Here is a 22,397-nt window from a genome sequence, read left to right on the forward strand (position 1 = left end):
AACGATTTGATTAAAAACCAAAGATCAAAACTAGGGTCATCTTTTATTTCTACTATATTTTGTATTGTACAGTTGTATCTCATTCTGTTTATCTCCATGCTTCGAAACTTTGTAACATGTTCAATAAAGATTAAAATACTAAATAATTATAATATCCGTGTATTAGGTACAATCCGAGACAGGTCACAGGTTCATATATAAAGATGCCTATCATTGGCGTAACTTGCGGGACAGTAGCCTGCAGTAGTAGCGTAATTTCATCAAGCAGTATTTTCTAGTACCTCTTTAAGATTTTACTCTTTACACTTTACTTGATATGTACTCTGATTGGGGTCTGCACTACACAGTCTAAAATAATCTAAGAGCTGGCCTCTCTTAAAATATCCGTGTGCAGGGTGTAGATATTGAACATTATTTTTGCACGAAGTTGGTGCCTCCTGCATTGGAACCTTTGTAAGTGAAATGCAGTACTTCAAGCAGGCGTAACTATCACCGGAATTGCTTCTAATTTTACCATTATAGATACAAAGAAAAGACTATTAATATCTCAAACTGGACCTGGAAGCAGACTTGGGAAGTGAGAACAAGATGCTCCTACAATCACGTATAAGAGTGCTGGCTCATTATCTAGTGTTACTACGCTTAGTATGTGACATGTTATAATAGTTACGCCAATGACTGGTAATCTCTTATTGCTTAAAATCGCATTAATCTTGTAATAAATTAGTAACTATTATATTTGTGTGAAATAAATCAATATCATATTGTATTTAAAAGGGCTTACTCAATTGTCGTTGTTGAATACAATAAATATATAAAATATATATAAATAAAGTTTCGTATTTTAAAAGTAGGTTGTTTGCAGTAACTTAGTTGAGTTTGAGTATAGTCCGCGCGAAACTGCTAGTCCACTTTGAATATAGAAATGAGTCGCGTCGCCATAGTAAATTGTGTGACTACACCTGCCCGCAACAACTTCAGAGCGGACTAGCAGTTTGGCGCGGACAATAACACACCAACCGTAATAATTAATAACTAAGTAAACAGTTTAGTACTTTAATCACCTTCCTTTAGCTTTTTAATGTACTTACAAAGTTATGGAAAAATGTCCTCACTATCAACTCTTTTCTTCCCTTATAACGGCGTGAATCTCCCCTGTTCGTATGAATCCAGAATGCTGGAAAATCTTTACGAACATGGAAAAATCTAGGACATGTAGCTTTTTAACTGTATTTTCTTTCAATGTTTAAACAACGTAATTTAAACCTGAATTTACAGCGCAGAAAGAAACTTCTAGAAAAATAATTAGGAAGTGAAAGAGAATATAAACAATTTATTATTAATTTGACCTATTGATCTAACATGCATTACTTATGTCACTTTTTTATTTAATTTATTACCTTGATTATTGTACTATATAATATTGTGATGTCTGTTTAAAACTAGCATAATACATCCATCTTATTACTAATAATCGTGTAATTGACGTTATTATGAGATCATCGTATTTTTGTTATGCCAGTTGTGGTATGAAATATATAAATGGTGAATTATTGATTGGATTTTATTTTAATGTCGACCTATTCCTAAAGTTATCCGCTATCATAGCACCCTAATAGCAAATAATATCCCTTTTTAACCGACTTCATGAAAGGAGGAGGTTTCTCAATTCGAGCTTTGTTTTCTTTATGTTTGTTCGTGGATAACTTCGCCGTTTATGAACCCATTTTGGTTGATTTGTTGGTTGAAAAATAGATATTTCAATGGTGGTCCTATTATAAGCTACAAATAATCAGGGTCTGATGATGGCAGACCAGAGAAATCGAGGGGATCTCTCAAAGATCGTAGGAGCTACTATTGCGTTTGTAAGTTTTTTCATTAAGTTTTTATTAAAGTAAAAAATAATTGAAATATTTGTTGGTTTAGTACATTTTTCTGAAGTCGGCGCTCCCATTGGCCATGCTGTTTACGCCATTATTCAACGAAATTAGTTCAACAAATAAAAATAAATATCGTCTTATAATCAATATTTTCGGAGCTTCGAACCCTAATAGCATAGAGTATTATTATATACATACCTAATAGTTACTATACTCTTTGCTTCAAACTCTACCGCTAGCCGTTCCTCAAAATCTATTTAAAAAAAGAGCCGAAGGCAAAGGGCTATAATAGTTTCAAAGCCAAGATTGAAATCTCCACTCTTTTCTATCGTTTTAAGATTTAAATTCATTTTCTTGTTCATTGATGTTTTTTTCTATTAGGTTTATGAAATATTTATTTATTAAAATACACCTTCGTTCTAAAAAGGGCATTGATGATTTTAATCAACATGGTAACCTTACTATATTATTATACTCTTTGATGGTAACATTGTGGTAACATGATGGTAACTCTGGAATTGACAGAACTTCTCAAGTCTCAACAAATTTGATTCGACATTGACGAACAATATTTTTGTCGGTATTGGTATAACATTATAACAACAATTCGTTTTCTACATCGGTATTGTTGATTTATCGGTATAATTTCGTATCGTATTTACGCTTCATTTTGTAGTTAAAAAGTCATCAAATCTATTACATTAAAGAATATTCGCTCAATGGTAAAATGCTTACCGAAACATTTTTTTGATCCACGATTAACTGAAATCTGTTGATTCAGAAGATAGTTTAGAACAGTCGAAGAATAATCATAACTTATAAATAAATTTTGTATAAATATGGACGAGCTGAGGGCGTTTTTCAACCCTACCCCTTCTAGCTCGCAAACGGTAAAACTTCGGGGTCCTTTGACCGCCGGTCAGCGAATAACCAAAGTAGATCCGACAGTCCAGCTCAATAGACGAGAGGAACACCGCCGGTGCGTGGTGGTCAGCGGCACTGACTATGCTCGGGAGGTTAAAGAAAGAGAAAATGAAAATTATATGAAGGTAAACATGATTTTTTAATAACTATATCATACACTAGCTGAACCGGCAAACTTAGTACCGCCTCAAAATCTATTTATCAAATATATTTAATATAAAATATAGCATATGTTATTCGTGGATTATGTAGCTTTCGAATGGTGAAAGAATTTTTAAAATCAGTCCAGTAGTTTTTGAGCCTATTCATTACAATCAAACAAACAAACAAAGTTTTCCTCTTTATAATATTAGTATAGATATTGAAATTCTAAGTCTAGGGGCACCATCGCCACAACCATTTCTGTCTAATAACAGCACTGTTAAGTGATGCTCCTGATCTGAACCAATGCCTTCTAGCCTAGTCCTCGGGGATAGCAAAACATTTGTAGCTGACCCCCAAATAGGAGTAATCTTATTTGGAGATTATTATAAATGTCCAAGAGTGACAATGGCTACTTACCACCAGGTGGACTGAATGTTTGGATGCTACTTCTATATTATAATAAATACAAGCTTCTTTATTATATACACTATTGTATGATAGAAATTGGACGAATATGAAGAAAGTTATAAATTATATTTTTCTTACTATTATTTATTAAAAATACAGAGTGAAGTGGAGCGTGGCAAATGGGAAAGCATGTCTGGAGGTCTGGACTCATTGGAGCAACTGACAACATTTGGTTCATCTGTACAAAATATAGGGGAACTCACAGAGGAGGCCATGACACAAGTGTACAACAAATACTCCTTTCAGATGAAAGAGGACAACAATGATTTGGCAATCAATGAGTATAGACAAGAGGTAATCTTATATATAAAATTCTCGTGTCACAGTGTTAGTTAGCATACTCCTCCGAAACGTCTTTATCGATTTTCATCAAATTTTATATGTTTATTCAGTTGGTCTGAGGATCGGCTCCTATCTATTTTTCATACCTCTAAGTGATAAGGGTTGTTCACCCTTAACATTTTTTTATTTATATGGAAACAGCGTTTAACAAAAAAATATATATTGTCCTTTGATAATTATAGTGTTGCTTTTTTTCCACTTATATTGTAACTATAATAATTATACTTTTAGTGATGCTAATAAGAAATAGCAATGGAAATACTGATTATTTAATGAATTAAATATGCCTATATTTGATTTTGTGAAACAAACCCTATTAAAATATAAAGTCTTATCTAGTATCTCATTAATAGGAAAAAAACTTTAAATCAAACATTATTCATGTAATTTTAGTTACAAATACAAGTACCCAGCAAAGATCATTAACAAATTTCTAATACCCATTTTTAGAAAATTTTTATTCTTCTATTTGTTAGTAGTTTTCTATTATTATTACAATGTGAAAACCTCACTACAAAGTAACATTAAGGACATGTTTGATTTAAATTTGATTTAAGTTATCGTTTTAATTACCTTTCAGATTCTAGACCAAATAAATGGCTTCCCAATAGTGATCATAGAAGGACCCACGGGTTGTGGTAAGACCACACAAGTCCCCCAGTGGATACTTGACGATGCGTACCAACACCGCAGACCGTGTAAGATTATTGTAACCCAACCGAGGAGGATTGCAGCTATATCCATTGCTAAGAGGGTAGCACAGGAAAGAGGCTGGAATGTTGGAGGCCTAGTCGGTTACCAGGTTAATATATTCATATTAATTTTTCATTATACTATAAAAGATTAGATTTTAGGTACAAAAGAGGGGGGGGTCTTACTTTGGCTTATTTTTTATTGTATTGGGATCGCAAGGAGGGATCCTCTGGATGGTAAATAAGTCAGAAATATATTTATTATTTCTGATTCTTTTCATAAAGTGTAGTTGATACAAATTGCAATCACTTGTTGTATCAACTACACTTCTTCTTCATCCCCTATACTTATGTATATGGGGGGAAGAAAAAGTTTTGCTTACTTTTGATGTTAACAGAAGTTTATAAAAACTCACATTAATTTTATTTTCAGGTTGCTCTTGAAAGTGTTAAGTCTCCTGATACTCGTATCAGTTATGTCACTACTGGTGTCTTGCTTGCAAAGTTAGGTAAGTGATTTAACATACTAAATATTAGTCTAAGGCAGGAGTTCCCAAAGTATGCGCCGCGGCGCCCTGGTGCGCCGTAGAAAGTAAAGAGGGGCGCCGTGAGTCGATCCTCTAATCATTGGCCACCACAAATATTGGCGTTTTGGGCATCGATTCAAAATGAATATCCAAATTTAACATCCAAAGCATTAAAAAAATTCATTCCGTTTGCAACATATCTATGTGAAGCTGGGTTTTCAGATGTAGCTGTGATAAAGAACAAGTATCTGATCAATGTGGAGCAAGAAATGAGAATAGAAGTGTCAAGTGATATTCCCCGCTTTGAAAAACTGCGCGGAGATCACTTAGCTCACCCTTCACATTGATTTGACTGAATAAATATCGTGTATTATTTTTGTTATCCCCAAGTCTTTCTTGTTGTTTTCCGTTTAAATTATTTTATAATAACGTATTGTACAATTTCATATTGTGGTGTTTTAAATTCGTTTCGATCAACCTAAGGTAACTACTATTATTGTAGTTACCTATTTCTTTCTACTGTCTTCTTCAAATAGTTAGCTAGGACAGGGCACAGGGCGCCGTGAAAGAATATTAAACTTGTAACTGCGCCGCGGGTTACAAAAGATTGGGAACCCCTGGTCTAAGGTATGATTTCAATTTTGGCATTCTACCAGCAAAAAGTTTTATCCATCATTAGATGGAGTTTTGAGTAAATAAAATGTCTTAATTTACTACATTATAAAATATGGAATGGAATACTCAGACATCATAGTTTTCTCATGATTACTTTACATTTAAATGAGCGGCGCATACCTGAAGATTGTCCCTTTAACTACAATAAGTCTGTATTACAAACCAAAACAATATCACTAGTTCTAAAAGCAAAAGATATTTTGTATAATGAATACAAATACCTCTATGTTTTACAGTGGGAGCTAAAACCATGAATGAGTATACCCACGTGATACTCGATGAGGTCCATGAACGGGGCCAAGAAATGGACTTTCTGCTGTTGGTTGTCAAGAAACTTGTATACACAGTTTCCCGGAACGTTAAAGTTATTCTCATGTCTGCGACATTCAATAGAAAAGTATTCTCTGATTACTTTTACATTAATACACCCTGTGGTCCAATGAAGCCGTCTAGCGTGAAAGTGGTCAAAAAGGAGCCAATGTTTACAGTGAAAGTTTTCTACTTGAATCACTTGAATAAATTTGGTTCGGTATGTATTTTTTGCTTAAAGCTTTTTTTAGCTATAAATCTAATATGTAACTATTGTGGACATGAAAAAATATTTACGGTTGTGCTACCGTCACACTGCTGGATGATATGGAACGCCTCAAAGATTGAGAGGGGTTAGGCTAAAGTCCACCATGTGGGCCAAGTGAATTGGAGTATTTCCTAGTCCTTTGAAAACTCACGATGTTTTATGCACTGCTATAGCAAATAATAATTAATTTTCAATTCGCGCATAATTATAAAAGATCAGATGCGTGGATGGAATTTGAACCTCAGAGCTCCCGATTGAAATGTTGAGTTCCAATCCCTAGGTTTACTGCCTTAATCAGACATGAATAAGTCAAATAAAGAAATATAAAAATGTTTTAGATCCTACAAAAATCTACACCCAAATTCGAAGATCCAGGCATAGCTCCACCCATGTACCATCTGGTGATAAAACTTATCAATGCATTTGAACAAATTGATATGAGAGAGGATAATTACACTGATAGATCTGAGGCGGAAATACCCTCTGTGTTGATATTCTTGCCGGGTATCAATGAAATTGAGGAATTGTACGGTTGTCTCACAGATATACAACTCAGGTAATATACCTTATAATAATTTAAGATGCATGCTTCATCAAAGCTTTTCTCACTGAGTTTAATGACACAGCAAAGATCTTAATTTTTTTTTATAATACACATCAAAAAGGAATATGATGCTTTTTAACACAAAAATATACTTAATCATGACACAATGTTATTTGGTCGGTTATAAAGTTTAACTCTCAATAATGTTATAGAATTAGGCACATTATTTATTAAAGTAAAGGTATCACATATATTGTAGTATGCAGCAGCCTTGCGATGGAAGATATATAAGTTAATGATAATAATAATGGTATTATTCAACAGAAAATCCGTAGGAGACGCAGAAAGTGCATTATACAAATGGTGGGTGTTGCCTTTACATTCGACAATCACGGCGGACGAGCAAGTGCGTGTCTTCCAACGGGCGCCGCTCGGTCACCGCAAGATCATACTGTCCACCAACATCGCCGAGAGCTCCATCACTGTACCTGATATTAAATATGGTGAGTGTGTCTAACATTATTCAATAGATAGAATGTGTTAGACGCGGGAAGTGCTTTGGTCAAGGGAGATCTCCCGCCCGGGGTAGGTAGTCATGTCCGGAGAGCAACCGCACTCCGATAATCTCAATTCGGAGCTTGTGTATATGCAGAATGTTGGGAAAACTTCGATAGTGTGATTCAGAATACGTGTGGCGCCATCTCTTGAGGAGTAACGGATGTCGTCACAGTGCATTATACAAATGGTGGGTGTTGCCGCTACACTCAACGATCACGGCGGACGAACAAGTGCGTATGTTCCAACGAGCGCCGCTCGGACACCGCAACAATATCACTGAGAGCTCCATTACTGTACCTGATATTAAATATGGTGAGTGTGTAACATGTATTCAATACAAAGAGCCTAGGAGACGCGGAAAGTGCTTTGGTAAAAGGAGATCTCTAATCGGGGCAGGTGATGATATCCAGGGAGCAACCATAGTCCGATAATCTCAGTTCGGTGCTTGTATGTATGCAGAATGTTGGGAAAACTTCGATAGTGTGACTCAGAAATACTAGTGGTGCCATCTTTTGACAACTTCTGGATAACCGTCACAGTGGAGGATGGTAAAACCCTCTGTGGTTGGACTCTAGAGGCACTACAGTAACACTTTGTTTGAAAAGTGTCGTAAGGTAGACACAGGAAAACCAAGAGTTTCAACTAAGACCTTGTTGCCAACCTCAAGTAGCACTCTTGTCTTAGTTAGGGATGGATTACAGACGTCCGTGGACGACAGTAGCCTTACTTATCAGGTGAACTGCTATTTTGCTAGCTCAATATTATATACTCTCCAAATCCCCAGTGATCGACTTCTGCCTGATGAAGATCCTGGTGGCGGACGAGAGCACCAACTTCACGTCGCTGCAGATGTCGTGGGCGTCGAAGACGAACTGCGAGCAGCGCGCCGGCCGCGCGGGCCGCGTACGCGACGGACGTGTCTACAGGCTCGTTACGGATAAGTTTTATGTGAGTAACGCTTTTTTTTATTGTAGGAATAGCAGACGAGCGTGCAGTCCAGATGGACCATCAGATGATGGTGGCTACTACCGCACATGGACATCTGTAATCAACCCCAGGTAGGATTAGGTACTTAGGTCGGCCACACCCACCGCTACCCCTGAGGAATGCCTCGAAAAAGTATGCCCCCTCGTCCTAATCTCCAAACCAGACCACAGCGCTCTGCTGTTATTAGGCAGAAATAGGTGTTCAATATTCCGAGATTTAATGAAGTACACAAAGAAAATTGGAGAGTGATTTCAAATAACTTGTTTTGCTGGTTTTTTTTTTTCAATGTATGAATTTCAGAAAAAAATACCTGCACTGAATTTAATGGATTTTTTAAGCAATCGTTTCAAATTTAAGCAATCGTTTGAGGATTGCCATGAAAATTGTTTTTGTGCCCATTCTTTTCCATGAAAAATTCACTACACTTTACTACTAATATTTTCTTATTTTAACTATGACTTTGCCCAGGACAACTTCCAACAAGAATGCCCGCCGGAGATCGTCCGCTGCCCGCTGGAGAGGCTGGTCCTCCTGGCCAAGATGCTGGAGATGGGCCCGCCCAGCGACGTGCTGGCGCTGGCCATGGACCCGCCGGACATGTCCAACATTCACCGCACTGTGCTCGTGCTGAAGGAGGTGAGGTCTTGTCTTGTAACTCTAGTATGTCCGCCGGAAATCGTCCGGTGTCCGATGAAGAGCATTAAGTTTGAGTTTATTACTAGTTCACAAAAATAGACTATTTTCAGTTCATTCACTATTATCTGAAGATAGTGAATGAACAAAATGATGAAAAATACACTATTATCTTCAGATATGGTGACTAGCATGGCATTGTGATGTCGATGTGATGTTACTTCAATAGTAAACGAAAGATTATTGGTATGCTGTGTTCGCTTGCGATTGGTATTGTTTGAAAACGCTTACGTTTTCACGCGAAATCTTCGGGTTTATAAAATTGAAATTATAATTGTAATAGTTTGTTGAAATTGTAATTGTAATAGTGTAATACTTTAAGAATACATAGAAATAATTAAAATACCGCTATTATGTTATAGACCGCGTCAAACTTCTAGTCCACTCTGAAGTTGTTGCGCGCATTTTTAGTTAGCATGTACTCCGTAACGTAAGGGCACGCTAACGCAGCTTTGTTGCATTGGCGAGAGCGGATTGGTGCCGCGCTGTCTTCGTCCCGCTAATATCTACAATTTGCTATTGCGACGCGACTCGTTTCTATATTCGGAGCGGACTAGTAGTTTGGCCCGAGTTTTATCTATTTAATAGGATGACTAGTAAAGAACCACGCAAATAAATAAATAAACCTTGTATCCACACCAGTTGGGTGGTCTCAAGAAGACCATAGAGGAGGAGTGGTGCCCGTTCGACGGCGAGCTGACCCGCCTCGGCCGCGTGATGGCCATGCTGCCGCTGGACGTGCGCGTCTCCAAGCTCATCATGCTGGGTTATATATTTGGGATACTTGAGGAGAGCGTTATTATGGGTATGTTTATTTCGCTCTTTAACGGTCTTACGTAGCGATGCAGTTATAAAATTATAAAAGAGCGATTAGTCGGTTGTCGACTTCAGAAACGAACTTCAATTTTTTTTACGATTTTGTAATATGCTTCAAAAAGGAAATATTGAAAATCCATATAGCGTACTCAAAATATGATTTAGCAATTATTTAATTTAATAATATAACTTTTTTTTGTTTTAGCTGCTGCAATGTCCGTGAAAAATGTGTTCAGCAGTCCATTCAGGGAGAGACTGAACGCTTACAACTCAAAGCTAACATGGGCGGATGGATCTACCAGTGATTGCATCGCATTCCTCAATGTTTACAAAGTAAGTTGTATCTGTATAATGTTTAATTTTACTGTAATTGAGTTTGGCCGACTTCATTATTCATTCATGAATGAACGATTTGAATGAATGAATATATTATGTACATACACATACACACTTTAAGCATAATTAATGTTAAGTGTCTGTCATAATTATGAGGGTATCTACAAACTGTAATGCATTGGTGGATGCCTTTCTCAGATAAGTAGTTACTTTCGCTCATGGACATCTGTAATAAACTTTGGATAAATAGATAATAGATTAACCTACCTGAGGTTGCAGATGTGTCGCTGCCCTGTAGACTAAGTTGAAACATTTCGATTAGGTGTGTCTTCTTAGTGGAACACAGCGTTTAACACTGCTCTTTAAGGCAGAAATAGGTGTGGCCTTAGCACCTTCGGATTCGCATCACAAAGAGTTCTACCACCTTCATATCGTACCACATTGAACGATACTGTACAACGGCTATCTCCCCAGGTGTGGAACCACCTCCGTCAGCAGCAGTTCTTCAAGCAGTCGGGCAACAGCGAGGCGCAGTGGGCGCGGCGGTTCTTCGTGCAGGTGCGCGCGCTGCGGGAGCTCGACGCGCTCGTGCGGGAGCTGCGCACGCGGCTGTCGCGCGAGGGGGTCGACAGTACCGGACACTCGCCCTGGGCTAAACACGAGCTGCCGCTCATCTTTAAGGTGTGTAGAACATAGTGGTAGCAGACTGCATAACAGCAGGTTTTCAAGCAGCCAGACAATAACAAGATGCATGGGTGTGATGAACGCATGTTGGACGTGTTCATGCTAGATTTGCGCTAGCGTCTTTATAGTGCCACTAGTCTTAGGTGGAGCACGAAGTGTAATTCAACTGTAAAGTAAAGATGAACTTTGCGCGTTCGTGCGGGAGCTGCGCACGCGCCTCTCGCGCGAGGGCGTGGACAGTACCGGACACTCGCCATGGACTAAGCACGAGCTGCCGCTCATCTTTATAATGGTCCTACACTGGTACATAGGCAACTGCATAACAGCAGGTTTTCGGGCAGCCAGACAATAACGAGATAGAAGAGGCGCGGTGAATGTGAGCTGGACATATTCATGCGAGAACTACGCTAGCGTCTGTCACGCGAGTTCAACGAGGTTTTCAAGCAGCCAGATAATAACGAGATAGAAGAGACGCGGTGAATTAACGTTAGAACTGCGTGATACAACGTATCCATTCCGGTTTGTTAGGAAGCAAACGATAATTTTAAGTCTTCTATCTGTTTGTGTACGTAGTTGACGGTTTTTCCTTTATCACTCCTTCTTTTTATTTGGTTGCTATTTAAAGGTTCAAACAAAAATGTCGCCCGCTGATAACCCAAGAACCCTTTGTCAAACGGTAGAAATCGAATGTGTGAGAGGTTTTTGTTAATCTGGGAGGGAAGTTCCCTTTTTGGCATGTAACACGATATGTAGACGCCCTTTCAACAATCAAATGACATTGTATTATCACTGTGTTTGACACTTCTGTCATTATTAAACTATCGTAATTTTTGCATATAAATGGATTGTCTTGACTAGAGATATAGTTGAACTCAGAGAAAATAATGTTAATTATATTTGTAACTTAAAATGGGATAGACAGTGATATCATTATCGTAATTTACTCCACAGATTATACTAGCGGGTGCATTCTACCCGCAATACTTCGTGCAAGTGTCGACCGATGAGGAGCGCGAGCGTGACGCGGTGAAGTTGTTGGGTGGCCTGAACCCCCGCAACACTGTCTACCTGAAGAACTTCCCCGACGGACAGCCCACGGAGGTTTACACTTCGGCTATTAAGAATATTGTGAAACAGCAGATTGGGGACGAGCCGAGGGTCACCTTCGATAGAAACAGCCAGTGAGTTTTTTTTTTTGTGTTTGGTTATAATTCCTATTTTTTTGATACTGTAACATGCGTAGAAGAACCAATTTGATGTATGACGAGAATTCAGAATATTTTTGTTCACCACTTATTATTGTCCAATAGTATCGTGACATAACATGAATGTGCATACTATCATGGAAACAGATATAAATTATATAAAAATCTAAATATGTTTGCTGTAAAGACTAAATTAGTAAATTATTTTCAGGAAAGTCTATTTGAGTTTCGTTGACGATGAGTTTGCTCTGCGAGGCGACAAAAGAAGTGGCGTAAGTGACATTAGTATATTGCAAATCGTATAAATATATAGGATTGTATATATATTTATATACAATATATTTATATATTTATATACAGGGTGAATTTTTAAAACGGGCCTTCAGGGCCAAATCCGAAACTATAAGGATTAGCGAAAAATACTGAAAGGAGTTACGAGGCCGATTTTGATAAAAACTAAAACTGCATCATTAGTTTTTTAAAATATTTTTTTCCTTAGCCGGGAATCGAACGAGTTCATTTTGAAAAAAATTACACCTCTATATTATTCCACTATCTGATAGTGTCGCTTATAAGGATCAAATTCTGGAAAGTAATGTTATGTGACAAATTAAAGGAAAAGGAAAATTTTGAAGAAAATACGTATTTTTCCATACATTGGCATACTAATCCTTAAGGATTATACATAACAAATGATTTATGTATAATTCTTTAGAACATACATAAGTCATACCATTGAAGAATTTGTTGGTTAATCAATTAATTATTCGATGTTATGACTATGACATACGGCTTAGTATGAGAAAGTAATAGTTTGGCAAATAAGTTACCGCCGTTTTTAGGATTTATTTTTTAATGAAAATAGATAACTGATTAAATAGTAAATTCTTATTGTTTGTTGTTTACAACTTCGTTTCAACATTAAATATGATTTTTTATATCTCTTATTTTAGTAATCACTCGGATTTGACTCTAAAAAGTAATTCTCGCAAATTGTCATCTTTACATCTGTATTAAACGAAACTCCGCCCATAGCTAAGTCGGACATAAAAATATAAATTATTGAGAAACACAACGTCCATTTCGAATGATTAGAAACATTGAGGCAAAAAAAAATGTTATTACACGAAATATTTAAATTGATGAATGGCGGAAACTTAACTGCCAAATTAATATGAAAAAATATGTATTTTCTTAAAATTGAGGCTTTTCCTTTAGTTTGTCACTTATCATTACTTTCCAGATTTTGATCCTTATAAGCAACACTATCAGATAGTGGAATAATATAGAGGTGTAATTTTTTTTCAAAATGAACTCGTTCGATTCCCGACTAGGGAAAAAGTTATTTTAAAAAAGTAATGATGCAGTTTTAGTTTTTATCAAAATCGGCCTCGTAACTCCTTTCAGCATTTTTCGCTAATCCTTATAGTTTTGGATTTGGCCCTGAAGGCCCGTTTTAAAAATTCACCCTGTATATACAATCCTACAATGACATTCAAAAAGTGCTTTGCAAAGAACCCATTTTGAATAAAAAAAATGATTTGATTTGATTAATTACGGTGAGATATAAGTTAAATATATATTTGTATGATAATTGTTTTTGGGCAGGACCCTACAATACCAGGACAAGTGGTACTGCCTGTTTACAAGGCGGTCAAAGCACGACAGCTGAAAATGGATATCAGAATACCGTTATTACCGTAAGTTCTGTTAATTATTTATTATGACTATAACTTTAAGGTATGAACATCCGGTAATCGGCCCAGTGATTTCGTTGGATTATATAGATATACAACTAAACATATTTATATATTGTTATAATAGAAAATACAACTGTTACATACATTTTCTTTGAATAGAATTGAAAAAGCAAGGCAACTAGCGAAAGCGCTGGAGGAGAGCAAAGCTAGTTTCAACGTGAACAAGATGGTTCCCCGGCTGCCAGATATCGATGACACCCATTTCCCGCTCAAAATTTGCCAGGTATTATAACCTTTCCATCAGCTAGACAGCATGCTCGTCTGGTATTTCTTAGAAAATTTTCTAAGAAACATTTTCTCACTCACTTTGTGCCATTAAACATTAAGTGATTTGGCTGATTAGCGTCTATCGATTCATATTGTTTGTGATGAATAAGTATGGTAATGTATATGTGTATGAATATGAATAAGTAAAGACACCTAATTAATATTTAAATTTAATAAGAGCATGAAATGTCTTCATAATACTTACGCTGCTCAGTTAAAGTAAATATGACAGGCATGACCCTTTTTTTAATCTTACTCACGTGTACGAATAACTTCCAGCTGCTCAATGTAGGCAACTTCTATGCGCACTACGACGACGAGTCGACGCGCAGCGAGCTCGCCCATATCCATTCGGCGTTGAACCGCAAGCCGTTGCTCGCGTACACGGGCCCGGTGGCGCCGGAGCTGATCGTGGCCGCGCCCTACGCGGACGGTACCAGCACGCAGTACTACCGCGCCAGGGTAACTAAGGTGCTGCCGAGGGATATTGTCGAGGTACGTGGATCCTTACTAACGTTCATGTAAGTAGTGTATGGTAATGTTTGTCTGACTGTGTATCCAATTTGAACCTTCCGAGTAATAATATCCGGTATAATCACTATTGGCCATTGTCATTTTTAACTAGTTTTTGCCCGCGGTTTCGCCCGCGTTTAAAAGAAAATAATATGACATACTAACATACTGCACATATGCACATAAAACTGAAAATTGGTACCTTCACTGGAATGACAGTGGCGCCATCTGGCGAAAATTGGTCGTACCAACTCTGAAACCTTCGTGGGCTCATAGACAACAAAATTTGCTAAAGATCATCACTTGATTAAATGCAAAGTTTACGATTCAATCCTTACCAAAAAAATCTATTAAAATAATAGATTTTTTTGGTCCAAAAGATCGATTTTCCGATTAATCGATCTTAGATCGCCATCCCTAGTTCCCAGTGGGAATAGTGGGATTTCCAGCATAAAAACTATTCTATTTCCTTTCTCGGGTTTCAGACTATCTTTGTACAAAATTTCATTAAAATCGGTTCAGTGGTTTAGGCGTGAAGAAGAGACAACCAGTCAGACAGAGTTACTTTCGGATCTATAATATTAGTAAGGATAATAGTCGTGATATCTATCAACAGGTGTCGTACATAGACTACGGCAGCGTGGGCCGCGTGGGAGTGTCGAACCTGCGCGCATTGCCGTCGGGGCTGAGCGCGCCGCCGCTCGCCGTCCGCTGCGCGCTCAGCGGCGTGGCGCCCGCGCCGCTGCTGCACGCGCACGCGCACTGGGCGCCCGCCGCCACCAAGTACTTCGCGGACGTGGTCGGCAAGCCGCACCTGCTCGCCAAGGTCAGTGACGTCACCGCCCGCCGTCCGACGACGTGGCGCCGGAGTCAGATAGTAAACTTCGTCAGAAAAAACCTCTTGCATAATTGTTGTAATTCATATTTATGTTTTATTTACTATCAACATTAAAATTTTTGCGCGTGTATTAAAATTTCTTTTATTTATAGGTGTACTCGGTGACGCATGGTGTAGTCGCAGTAGAACTGCTGGCCGACAATGGACGAATAAACATAAATAAGGAACTCATTGCCAAAGGATTCGCCGTTCCTTCGGAAGAAAGCTACGAGTCTAAGGTAGAATAATTTTCGATGTTTATATTTTATTATAGTAATAAAATTATCCTGTGTTCTGGACAAGTTCAAAAACCTTTTTGCACAGACATTTTAAATAAACCATTCATATTGTAAAGTTCATTCTATACACTGATCATTTTATGATTTTTGTGTGTAACATTTATATGGAATTAGTAGAATTTCAATCCTCCTTTTACACAAACACACAGTTGAACCACGACCTGAGACAAACGGCGACGGAGCTGAACATGGCGCAGAAGCGCGCCTACAACAAGGAGCAGAGCGAGCTGGCCTTCTGCCCCGCGCAGGACGCCGGCCCGCTCAACTACAAGGAGTGCGTCTCGGATGCCTACTTGAAGGGACCTTTCAGGTAATGTTGAACGAATATAGTTATGTAAAAAAAAATAACAAAAAAATGCAACCGACTTCTATGCCACTACAAAGTAAAAAATAATTGAAATAAATGCTGGTTTAGTACATGCTATATACATTTGTATATTCACTATTTATTTACTCACCCAGTAAGGCACAAGCACAGTAAGCCACTAATTAAACATTACTATTTTTTTTATTTATAAGTCAAAAAGAGTGAAAATAAATTTATTTTTACATTATTTAAAAAAGCAGAGATAATTCCAGAGAGACATAATAGCCTCGGATTGTAACTCATCTAACAAAGCAAAAGCTTCTTAAAATTGTATTAAATCGACAACATAACGTCGCTGGTGACAAAAAGTCTAACACGCAAAGCGTAAAATCAACTTTCTACACTCCATTGACTTTCCGCCCGGGCCTCCGACGACCTTAGCCCGCTACTGCGACGACGCGGCGTGGATATTATTATTGTTAATAATAACAAAAAAAAATACTGTATTGTACATATGTTTTAGCCCCCTGGAAACAACCATTCACAATCTGATGTACGCGAGCCGCGACAAGCAAGTGTGCGTCGAAGGCAGCTCCGTCAACTCCGTTCTACTCGATACTGCGCCGCAGGAGATTTACCAAAGGTAAGTTTTGTAATTATATGTATATTTATATGTGTAAAGACATGCTTCTTTAAAATTATCGAAAATTATCTTATTATATATTATTCTTTAAAATAATCGCAAAAAATATTCGCAAGTAATATTATTTTTTGCGTATCTCATTCATTTTTTTCGTCGGATATAAGGGTAACTGTTTTAATACGATACGTACTCGTACTTACGATATAATGTATAAAATACTTAATTATTTACTAACGAATACTTACTTATTTATTAATGAAAAGGACTTTTATCAACTATTTTAAGGGTTTAACAGATGTTGAAACACATACTTTGTACTTTGTACAACACCTGCTGCAAATTCTCTACATCAGCCCAGGGTTGACTGGTAGAGAATGCCATCAGGCATTATGTTTGCCCTTTTGTACATTTCTTTTTAAAGGTGATGCAATAACATATATATAAAACAACGATTTAAAATTGCCACTTGTACAATTCGTTGAACAGTGATTATGTAATGTAAAATGATTTATGTTAACACTGTTCAGGTTATTAGTGGCAGCAGATATCGGACAGAACGAGTTGAACAGCAAGGTGACGCTGCGCCACACGACACTGATGCCGAACATCCCCTGCCTGCCCGCACTCATCTCTCTGCTGTTTTGCCCAGTGTGAGTATATTAACTGTAATTGTAATTTTCACTATCATCAATGTTACCAATTTACATGTATGTTATAGTATTTTGATTAGTCTTAAATTTCATGAATATTCTCCTCAGTGTATCAGCATGTTTTGGTACAATTTTACGGAGAGTCCAACGTCACCTTTGGCAACAACCACATGAATAAATTTGTAATAATTTTGACTGTACTCTCTCTGGGGTTGATTACAGATGTCCATGGGTGGCAGTAGCCACTTACCATCAGGTGGATTGCATGCTCGTCTGCTACTTCTATATTATAAAAAAAAAATGTTGGGGGTTAAATCTATAGGTATGAGTGTTCCCAAACTACAGCTTCGCTGGCATAGTCCGCGCCAAACTTCTAGTCCGCTCTGAACTTTTTGCGCTCAGGTGTAGTCAGAGAGCCTATACTGTCGAACACAACTACAAGCATATACACCGTAGCAACAGTAAGGTAACACTGACGCAGCTATGTACCTGCGGGCGAGAGCGCGCAGCGGGCGGGTGCCGAGGAGATCCCGTACTGTCTTCGTCCTTCTAATATCTATAATTTGCTATTGTGACGCGACTCGTTTCTATATTCAGCGCTTTAGCGCGGACTCTAACCGGTACAATTACGGTTATTCATGGGACACCCTGTACAATGATACAATATTATATTATATCGTATCACGTGTTATCAGCGCGGAGTTGCGGCGGCACCCGGACGGCTCGCGCTACGTGAGCGTGCTGTGCGGGCTGGGCGCGGACGAGCTGGGCGCGCCGCACTTCCCCGAGCACGACCTGCTCGTCGACATCGACGCGGAGCTCTCCGTCGACGACATCGGCCTGGTGAGTGTATTGTGTGACGTCAGTGCGGAGCTGCCACCCGCCACCGCGCTACGTGAGCGTGCTGTGGTGAGTTGGTTGTATGTATTGAATGTTTGTACGGCAAACGCTCGCAGCACAGAACAGTAGATAGATGAGTGCGGGCAGGCAGGGGATGTTCGGCATCAGTGTGGTATGGCGTAGCGTCACCTTGCTGTTCAATTCATTCTGTCAGATATCCGCAGCCACTAATAATCTAAACAATATAAATAAGCGGTTCATAAAGTGTAACAGGAGCGACGCGTAAATAGAACGCAGTAAGTACGCAGTTTGCGAACGTTTCCGAAACAAGTGTATTCGTCATGATTGTACGCATCTGAAAGAGACATTAACACAAGACGTTCTAAGTTAATCCTCAAAGGTAGCATTATATGTAAGCTTAGGTGAGTTGGGATTTCCTAGGCGGCGGGGGATTATCAATATGGCGGTTTGTTTCGATTAGCTGGCAGGCTAACGACTGACTTCACATACGTTTTATTATTGTTTTAGGTGAACCACATCCGCCACTTGATGGACTACATGATGGACGTCAGCGAGGAAGCCGTAGCCGACAATAGTACGCGCAACGACATACCTAAGTTCATACGCAAGGATCTCATGGCGTAAGTACTAATATTTTATAAGAGTGTTTGTAAATTAATATGGAAGTTATGAATTTCGATCTAATGATATTGGTGGACTTTTACAAAATTAATAGAGGTGTTTTATAGTGTTCTATCATGTTCCTTTTTATAAAGTTTTCGGTACGTATAATGCGCGCTGTTGCGAGCGTGTGTAGTCAATCAAGTTTAGCAGTTTGGCGCGGACTATATAGTTGTGAAATTCGAACTAAAATCAGGCATTCATCCTATTATTTAGCTGTTTTTGCTGTCCTGAAAAAAATGTTATTCTTCGAGTAGTGCCATCATATACATGTACGTGCGTCAGTGACCACTGGTGACACGTCGCCACGTCGATGCCAACCAACTTCAACAATAACGTTCTGCAGGTTGCTGCTGAAGCGCCGCAAGCACCGCGAGCCGGAGACGGTGTTGAACGCGTGGGAGTGGCGCTCGGTGCCCGAGGAGGAGATGCTGGAGATCACGGAGCCGGCGATGGTGGCGCGCGCGGAGCTGTTCCCGCTGCACGCGCCGCTCGAGCTGCGCGCGCCCGCCCGCGACCGCCTGCTCGCGCTCAAGCGGGCCAACGACGAGCTCAAGCTGCTGGTGGGCAGGTGGGTGACGCCCTGTCCCTGGAGTTTTTTTTTTTTTAATAATATAGGAGTAGCAGACGAGCATGCAGTCCACCTGATGGTAAGTGGGTACTGTCGCCCAAGGACATCTGTAATCAACCCCTCATAGGATTAGATATTCCTACCTGAGGTCGGCCACAGATGCGCCGCTACCCCTGAGGACTAAGCTGGAACCCCTCGAAAAAATATGTCTCCCGTACCACATCCCTCAAAACGGAACACAGCAGCGCCTAACACTGCTGTTATTAGGCAGAAATAGGTGTGGCGGTGGTGCCGCCGGAGTCGAATCACAAAGGGTTCTCTACCATCTTCAGCTGTAGTTCCGGGACCAGAATAGCGCTACGGTATCCCCTGCCTGTCGTAAGAAGCGACTAAAAGGAGGCTTCCGGGGTGGCGGCGGCAAGAGTGGGAGCTCGAACCGTTCGGCCAGCGATCCGGGTAGGACGGCGGTATGTGTGGTCGCATACCGTCGTGCACACCAGACGGTGTAGCGAACCTCATGCTGGAGTCACGGTGCCGGACATGGTGGCACTCGTGGTGTTCCCGCTGTACGCGTAGGTGTGGCACTCTGTGGCATACAACACACTTTCATTACTGTACAAGCACACTAAGAGTGCATATGTGCAGAAACAGGCACGCACCCACGAACACCCATACGCACACATACCTAAATACACACTATGCAAACGCGGGCGCACGTTTAAACGCGCGCACGAGCTCGCCCTCATACACGTGCACACACACACATTGGGGGATCCAGGTAAGTTTAAAAAAATATATATACTAAAAAATTATAAAACCATAAAAAAAAGTATCTTATTTGCGACCACCGAAAACTGACTACTGGAAAAATTGCCCAAAAATATAAAACGATTACCTAAGCGTTACCTAAACAAAAACTTAAAAACGCTTTTTAATTTGCAGATCGTCGATATCCTCGACCGCGCAGTACTCATGCAAGCTGTGCAGCACTCCTCCGATGCCGGCCAACACCATGCGCATACATCTCTATTCAAACGCGCACAAGGACAAGGAAGAAGACTTCCGTATTTTCCAATCTTAAACTCGAATCAACTCATTCATAAGATACGTCATAACTATTTTATACCTACAGAAATCTCTCCTGTATAATCCCATCTTAAACTTGAATCAATTCTTAAGTTACTATACTTAGAAATAATACACTTAGAAATAACACCTAGGAATATTCTCATCATGGATGCGAATGTGTTACGTCACATTTGTTTAAAACTGATAATCTTTCACTTATTAAATATTGCACGACATATGTGACGTCACACTCTAGTACCATATCTCCCCTTGTCCGCCTCCTTTAAATTGGGGATGCCTTCCCCCGGCCCACATATAATAGTATGACATAACATATATCATATTAGTAGTTTGCCAAATAAAATTAGTTTATAATGTATGTATAATGTTTATCGATAAGTATACAGGATAAGTTTATTTTATTTTTTTCTCTTAATTGTAATTGTACGTTAATAATAGTACCATATAGAAATGAAACCAAAATGTTAGATCGCGTATTCGTTATATTTTATATTTATAACCTTGAACGCTTCATACTTTCATACTTGCAAAGCTATGAATGAGAACAACATTCGTCGTTCAGTTCGATCAGAATCGATATGTTGTTCTTTTGTATTTTTTGTCATTGTAGACATATAAGTTAATTAAGAATATCTATGTTAGTCATATCTTCAGGAGAAAGTTATAGTGTATTACAATATTCTTCATTTTGTGACTTTTTATTTCAAATTCAAAGAATAAATTAAATTAACACAAAAGTGTTTTGGAGTTCTTCGGAGGTTTATGTGGTACTATTTTTCTGACAATACAAGCCTGTGTTATTTTATAAAAATACTTTTAGTATTATATATGTAATCACAGAATAGTCTGTGCGATTAGGAGCGACTCTTTAGGGTTTCAATCCTTTTTGTAATTCGTAAAAAAATAATCTTTATTTAGTGTTTAAGTTGATTATGTGATTCGTTCGTTACAGATTCGTAACTTAGTTCGTACAAGTGTTCTGACTTTCAAAAAATCTATTTTTGTTATTACTTATTAGTTAGGTCAGCGGTAAAAGTGACCAGTACCTGTGACATTTTTTATAATTAGCAGTTAAATTTGTATATGATACTTAACTATAGGGTTAAAACGTGTTTTATATTAGAATTTACTTTGGCGGTGCTAAAGCGTTGTCATAATTACAATAAACAGGTATAAGTTCTTTCTTGTGTCTATGTCGAAGTTCCTAATTTACGAAGATTTTAGGAACAGCAGCATCTTCAAATCCTATATGACTAACTATTGTCGAGAAGGCATTAATAAAGTATTATACAAATAACGAGTACTTGTTATTTATTACCTATTTCATTTTTTATACTCTTTTACTAATAACTTGATTACTATTTTTTACATTTAATGTTTCGTCATTATAGATAGTCGATCTCATGATTAAATATATTATGGAAAGAGATTTTGTCATGTGTTATAGCGTTTGCCACAAGTTTTTTATTTTGGAAAATTAGATTTCCATTATAGGTACACATAGTATCCTAAGTAGTAATTGTATGTACTACTTAGTATCTAAACATACGCCCGTTATTTATAATAAATCTACAACAGACGAGTTACGTGTAAGCGACAGCCCTACACGTTAAGGCTGCATCGCGCCAGCCCTACACCGTTCTCACGCTGCATCGTGCTTGCGCTGCATCGGGCCTTCGCGGAACGGCCAACGCTGACGAGGCGCGCAGGTGGCCGTCCCACGCGCGGGTGGCCGTCCCACGTACAGGTGGCCGTCCACCATGGAATCAGTTCACCTCCATCGCGGAAAGTGACTCGACCTATCCCATCAATTTATTTTTTTAATTTCATTTTTGTTAAAACTTGTGT

General features: G+C 38.7%; 1 protein-coding gene across 2 annotated transcripts; it reads left to right on the plus strand.

Moving 5' to 3' along the window:
- Positions 1–2,434: 2,434 nt before the first annotated feature.
- Positions 2,435–21,846, plus strand: spn-E (tudor domain containing 9 protein spindle E). 2 transcript variants are annotated; one of them, XM_073073808.1, is made up of 26 exons: positions 2,435–2,929; positions 3,516–3,710; positions 4,339–4,560; positions 4,884–4,959; positions 5,889–6,181; positions 6,568–6,785; positions 7,098–7,276; positions 8,116–8,279; positions 8,787–8,954; positions 9,654–9,816; positions 10,033–10,160; positions 10,638–10,844; positions 11,799–12,028; positions 12,264–12,324; positions 13,661–13,752; positions 13,912–14,035; positions 14,359–14,574; positions 15,209–15,418; positions 15,583–15,708; positions 15,918–16,078; positions 16,599–16,718; positions 17,246–17,368; positions 18,064–18,211; positions 18,737–18,849; positions 19,236–19,460; positions 20,403–21,846. In XM_073073808.1, exons 1-26 carry the CDS (start codon positions 2,720–2,722, stop codon positions 20,539–20,541), a joined length of 4,311 nt encoding a protein of 1,436 aa, XP_072929909.1. In that variant the 5' UTR covers positions 2,435–2,719; the 3' UTR covers positions 20,542–21,846. The 2 variants fall into 2 exon arrangements, with proteins under 2 accessions (XP_072929909.1, XP_072929910.1); XM_073073809.1 differs by lacking the exons at positions 2,435–2,929; positions 3,516–3,710; positions 4,339–4,560; ... (2 more) ...; positions 6,568–6,785; positions 7,098–7,276 and adding an exon at positions 7,618–7,643.
- The last annotated feature ends 551 nt before the right edge of the window (positions 21,847–22,397 follow it).

The sequence above is a fragment of the Epargyreus clarus genome, unplaced genomic scaffold (genome assembly GCF_041222505.1).
Source record: "Epargyreus clarus isolate Ecla_fem2 unplaced genomic scaffold, WU_Ecla_fem_2.2 ptg000006l, whole genome shotgun sequence".
NCBI lineage: Eukaryota > Metazoa > Arthropoda > Insecta > Lepidoptera > Hesperiidae > Epargyreus > Epargyreus clarus.

Bases quoted from the DNA above. Each gene is read 5' to 3' on its own strand.
- spn-E (XM_073073808.1), top strand. From the start codon at position 2,720: ATGGACGAGCTGAGGGCGTTTTTCAACCCTACCCCTTCTAGCTCGCAA. The intron at 12,325-13,660 runs GTAAGTGACATT...GTTTTTGGGCAG, and splicing joins GAGGCGACAAAAGAAGTGGC to GACCCTACAATACCAGGACA. The intron at 19,461-20,402 runs GTGGGTGACGCC...TTTAATTTGCAG, and splicing joins CTCAAGCTGCTGGTGGGCAG to ATCGTCGATATCCTCGACCG.